At 58.7% G+C, this 5,391-nt stretch overlaps 1 protein-coding gene across 1 annotated transcript; it reads left to right on the forward strand.

Annotated features, from left to right (window-relative positions):
• Positions 1-2,348: 2,348 nt before the first annotated feature.
• CBLN1 (cerebellin 1 precursor) lies at positions 2,349-5,165 on the forward strand. Its single transcript, XM_047836266.1, has 3 exons — positions 2,349-2,612; positions 2,754-2,873; positions 4,148-5,165. Exons 1-3 carry the CDS (start codon positions 2,349-2,351, stop codon positions 4,343-4,345), a joined length of 582 nt encoding a protein of 193 aa, XP_047692222.1. The 3' UTR covers positions 4,346-5,165.
• The last annotated feature ends 226 nt before the right edge of the window (positions 5,166-5,391 follow it).

The following is a 5,391-nucleotide window of genomic DNA, read 5'->3' on the forward strand; positions in this document are numbered from 1 at the left end:
TATACTGGATGGCCGCTATATTGCATGGTGTCTCGTTATTCACCTCTCACCTCCTAAACTAGTTCATGCTCTCACATTAGGTGTAATCGCAGCTGGCAAGGCTTTCTGGGGATGTCTCAAAAAGATCGGAGTTGAAAAAATATTTTTGTGTCATTTTAATTTAAAGTAAAATTGTTGCCTCTTTCCCCACCCTTTCCTTTTTCTTAGCGAGCCCAGTGACCCCGGTGGTCCTCCAAACAGAGGCGGGGGTCGGAGCTGGGGTTCCCCCAAGGTAATTCTTTAGACAGCTATCAAAGTCTCAAAAGAAACAAAGGCTGAGAATCTGAAAGGTGTGGCAATTGGCGATTCCAAGACAGGTTTCCCCGCGTGGGGGAACGAGTACCCCAGGGGCAGGAGACCCTGTGGGCAGCGAGCCCGGAGATCCAAAGGAAGGTGCAGGCAGTCCGCGCCTGCAGGTCCCAGCGCTTGCGCCTGGCTGCAGCCAGCCGAACGTCCATTCTGGCTTGGCTGAGCACTCAGGTTCAAGGTCGCACAGGGGTGACCCGAGCGCCAGGTGCCCCGATGGCCAGCAACCCAACCCGCCTCTGCTTAGCGTCGGGAGCTGGCACTTCTGCTCTGGACACAACCGAGAGGTCCGTTCGCCCTTCTGCTTCCGCCTGGTTAACTGCAGACTTTCATCCCTCAGGTCTCCGCCTGCCGGCACCTCGGGCTGGAACGCGCCCTTTTCTCTTTCTCGGCAGCTCCCCTCTGCCCGCCACATAGCAAAACTGCATTTTTACTTCCCTGTTTGAGATTACGTGTGTGTGTAAAGTTCTAAGTCAATAAGTGAGGCAAAAATTCTTGGAGGGTCATAATTACTCTTGAAAAATCGCCCATACATCACAAGATTTGGTGTCTACACTCAACGTTGATGTGCAGGAACGTGTGGCTAAAACAAGTAGTAAAGGTGCACAATATATTGAAAAAATACGGATGCAATATATAAATTGTAAGTGCAAAAGAGAAAACGGTATCAGATAAATGAGCCTGCGTGCGACGCCACTGTACTAGTTACTGCCTAAAGAGTCACCAAGGCGGGCCTCGTCTGTTTTGGCTCGCCACGGCATCCTCAGCGCCTGGCCCAGTGCCTGCGACTTCGTACACGTTCAAAGATCTATCCCGAAAAAATGAAGGAAGGAAGGAAGGAAGGAAGGAAGGAAGGAAGGAACCCCGTGGCCGGCAGACAGGGGGGTTGGAGAGGGGCGCAAGGGAGGCTGGGCGAGCTCCATCCCGGTGGCCGAGGGCTGCGGAGCCAGGTGCTGAGGCTGGCGCGGGATCCGGTGAGCCGGCCTGGGACCGCGGCACCTGCGCCTCCCCGGGAGGCCACGGCGCAGGCCCCGCCCCGCCCCCGCCCCGCCGCGCACGCACGCGCCCTGCAGCCGGGTCGCCCGGCCGGCTCGCTCGCTCAAGCTCACCCGCGCGCTGGCTGCCCCTCGCGCCTGTGCCCGCTGGGGGGCGCTCCCCTCCCGCCCCGCGCGCCGACACGCGGGCGCCCCCCGCACGGCTGATTCCATTCCCGACCTGGGCGCGCGCGCCGCCTCCTACCTGCGGGCCGGCGATTGGAGGCGCGCGGAAGGGCTGAGAGGGCTGAACAAGACCGCGGCCTGAGGCGGAAAGCGAAAGAGCTAGCTGCCGCGGCGGAAGGTCCGGGCACGGGCGCGCGCGCGCCCGCGCGCGCCCCCGGCCCTCGCTCCCTCAGTCGACTCCCGGCCAGAGCCCAACCCTGCTGCCGCGCGCCGCCCGCCTCGCCGCGCCTAATAACAACGGTGCCCCGGGTCAGGTGGCCGCGCGCGGACAGCGCCTCCATTGGCTCAGCGGGGAGCGCGGCGCATTAGGATTGGTTGGGAGGCGGAGCCTCGGCCAGTGGGAAGGCGGAGCTGTGGAGGGAGGCGGGCTGGGAGGCAGCGGGGGCGGGGCCAGGCCGTGGTCCGCGCCTTTGTGCCTGGCGCGCGCTCTCCGCCCGCTCCGGCTGCAGCGCCGGCTGCATCAATAATTCAGAGCGGCGGCGGCGGCGGCAGCGGCGGGTGCGAGCAGGAGGCGGCGGAAGCAGCGGGGACCGAGCGGTAGCGGCTATGTATCCAAGTGCGGCTGGGCAGCCGCGGCACCCCTGAGGCCCGGGAGGGGCTCCGGGAGCATCGCGCGGGGGGCACGCTTGCCACGGAGTGCAAGGAAGAGCAGTAGTGTCCAGAGCGGCATCTGCGAAGCTGCGCACGGAGCTGAGGAGGGGGCTTCGGAGTGGGGTTGGGGCGGGGGGGCGGCTGGCGCAGGCAGCCCCCGGGGTGGGGGGCGGGGTGGGCGCCGGCGCCGCGATGCTGGGCGTCGTGGAGCTGCTGCTGCTGGGGGCGGCGTGGCTGGCGGGCCCGGCCCGCGGGCAGAATGAGACGGAGCCCATCGTGCTGGAAGGCAAGTGCCTGGTGGTGTGCGACTCCAACCCCACGTCCGATCCCACGGGCACAGCTCTCGGCATCTCTGTGCGTTCCGGCAGCGCCAAGGTGGCTTTCTCTGCCATCAGAAGCACCAACCACGAGCCGTCCGAGATGAGTAATCGCACTATGATCATCTACTTTGACCAGGTGAGCGCTCCATCAGATTGGTTTGCGAGGGGGAGAGGTGGAGGGTTGATGTTCGATCCACTCCAAGGCTCTGCGGAGCCTCGGGAGCAGGAGTTCGGGACTGACTCTTGTCTACTTCCCTTCGTTCCCGTCTCATTGTAGGTACTAGTGAACATCGGGAACAACTTTGATTCAGAACGCAGTACTTTCATCGCCCCGCGCAAAGGGATCTACAGTTTTAATTTCCACGTGGTAAAAGTCTACAACAGACAGACCATTCAGGTCAGCCGCTGCCTCAGGGTCAGGCCCCGGGCCCGGCAGAGGGCTATTACCTGCTGGAGTGGAGCGGGCTGTATGGGGGGTGGGAGATAGAAGGGGCAGCTGCATGTGCCTGGGGTTGCTTGGATGGACGAGTAGCAGGGCCTCATAGTTCTGTGGCTTGGACTGTCTCTTGTTTTTTTCTCTCGCCGGCTCTTGGAACCTAGTCCTCTTCCCACACAGAGTTTCCTGCCTTCGCCTTCTGGGCCCCTCCAAAGAGGTTCTTCCCCTTTTCCTACGGGATACCAGGGATTTCCCGTAGCGGTTGCTGGTTAGCATCAAAGACAGTTCCTCTTTCCAGAAGCTTTCTGCGACCGTTGCCTTCAGCTCCACAGACCGTATCCTCATTCTCTGTCCCAGCTCCGAAGCCTGGACTCCTGTGCGCTTGCCTTTAGCACCACGCTCGGGCCGGGATGGGAAGGGTGCTCCTGGCATCCCTTTGGAGACTCTGGGTTTTTGAACTACCGGCGGGCGCCGAGCCCAAGCGCTTGAAGGGTGGAGAGAGCAGGGGGCGGGTGTAGTGCTGCTCCCCCTGGGCTCCAGCTGTGCCCGTGTCAGCACTCACCGTCCCTCCAGGTTCCCAAAGGTGTCCAGGTTTCCTTTGGGCAAAGACAAGAGCCAGGATGCACGGCTGGGGAGAGGGCGCTGGGCCTTTGGCTGCTGATGCCACCGCAAGGGCAAAACCAGGCGGTGATGGCACGGCCGGTTCTGGGGATGAAGCACAGAGTGCAGCCCTGGCAGAATTTCTCATCAGTCCGAAGCCTTGCCCAGCTTCCCTACCGTGTCTCCACTGTGTCAGGCAGCTAGGACCGGGAGGAAGCAGGGTTTGGTTTGGCTTGGTTCTCCCGGAAACTCCAGTTGCCCGAGTTTCTCTTTGAAGCGGGGTGGGGCAGGGGGTAGGGGTGGGGGTGGAAGCGAATGTCTTGGGACACCAGAGCTGCCTATGGGTTCGTTAAGCTGGGTAAAAGAACGCAGTCAGGCTTTGCTTGGCGCGCTTTAGGAATGAAAGCGACTCCCATTTTGGGGGCAGACCCTTCTTGTCACCCAGATTGGCTGTTTTTCGCCCCACTGGTCCCTCAGCAGTAAGCTGCAGAGCCCCCTTTTTAAACCACCCACCCCCTTCCACCATGCTCCCAGGCCTTTGTGGTTGTTAGCCAAGCGGGGAAGGTTCGCATCTCCACTGCTGCTTAGGTACCCTCCTCTGTTGCGCCTCTGAAGTAGGCCTTTCTCTTTCCCAGGTAAGCCTCATGTTAAACGGGTGGCCGGTGATTTCAGCCTTTGCTGGTGACCAGGACGTGACCCGGGAGGCCGCCAGCAATGGAGTTCTCATCCAGATGGAGAAAGGCGACCGAGCATACCTCAAGCTGGAGCGGGGGAACTTGATGGGGGGCTGGAAGTACTCGACCTTCTCTGGATTCCTGGTCTTTCCCCTCTGACTGGCTCATCACCGTAATGGAGGCAGGGAGAGGGCGAAGGCAGGAGGAAGGCAGGAGGGGGAATGAGAAGACGGCAAGACTGGAAACTTCCTACATGGTCCCCAGCTGTATCCGGGTAAAAGGTGTGCACCGGCGGCCAGTGGGACAACTTTGTCCGTTTCCTCATTAGGAGAAGCAAATTCTGCTTAGCTCTGCGCACTCCCATTTCCAAAAATAAACTCGCCTCCCCCATTCCGGTTGAAGTAATCAAGAAAGAGAGACTGCCTTGTCATTGTTTCTTACCCCCATGTTCATGTTCCCTAAAATTTATACAAAAGAAACTTTGTATTTCACTGTATAACGTGAAATATCTTCCTCCTCAGCCCCCTCGGAATCTTTCCACCTGCTGAAATCTAATATACTCCTCCCCCTTTTTTAGTTTGGAGAGGGGAATAAGGTTTTTGTTTTGTTTTTTGAATGGGGGAGGTAGTTTTAATTTGGCAAGCATTGCTCTTAAAACACCGCTCAAGAGTTAATTAGCTGAAGATACTTTGTGTCCTCCGCTGCTTGTTAGCAGAGACAGGACTTAACCTTAGTGGTGACTGGTTCAAAAACATATATAAATATATATCATTTGTATTCAAAGAACTCTTCCCAGTGGAAACTGGCTGTATTTCCGTATTTCTATGTCCTATTCGGAGTGATCGTGAAATCTAAGGCTGCTTGATGTTCTGATGCTTGTCAATGCCCTCGTGTTCTGTGGCTCCACTAAATGCCAGGAGGTTCTTCCGGACGCTTCCTCGTCCTCTGTAACATACGTGTGAATAGCCAAGATTTAATTTTGCTTTAACCCAATAAAGTTGAAGTGGGACTTTTATTTTTCTGAAACAGCTTTCTAAACTCCGCATCTTCCCCAGCTGCGAGGTTTGGGGGCGGGTTGTGGAAGCGCAAGGCTGAGAGGCGCCGGGGACTTGGTGGGAAGGCCTGGGCCTGAGGGCTTCTAGCGAAGCCGGTCTGCGCTTTTTTTTTTTGCGCCAGGCCTACAGCCAGCCCGCATTCGCCTGTGC

This window comes from Prionailurus viverrinus, chromosome E2 (assembly GCF_022837055.1).
Source record: "Prionailurus viverrinus isolate Anna chromosome E2, UM_Priviv_1.0, whole genome shotgun sequence".
Lineage (NCBI taxonomy): Eukaryota > Metazoa > Chordata > Mammalia > Carnivora > Felidae > Prionailurus > Prionailurus viverrinus.

Bases quoted from the DNA above. Each gene is read 5' to 3' on its own strand.
- CBLN1 (XM_047836266.1), top strand. From the start codon at position 2,349: ATGCTGGGCGTCGTGGAGCTGCTGCTGCTGGGGGCGGCGTGGCTGGCG. The intron at 2,613-2,753 runs GTGAGCGCTCCA...GTCTCATTGTAG, and splicing joins TGATCATCTACTTTGACCAG to GTACTAGTGAACATCGGGAA. The intron at 2,874-4,147 runs GTCAGCCGCTGC...TCTCTTTCCCAG, and splicing joins ACAACAGACAGACCATTCAG to GTAAGCCTCATGTTAAACGG.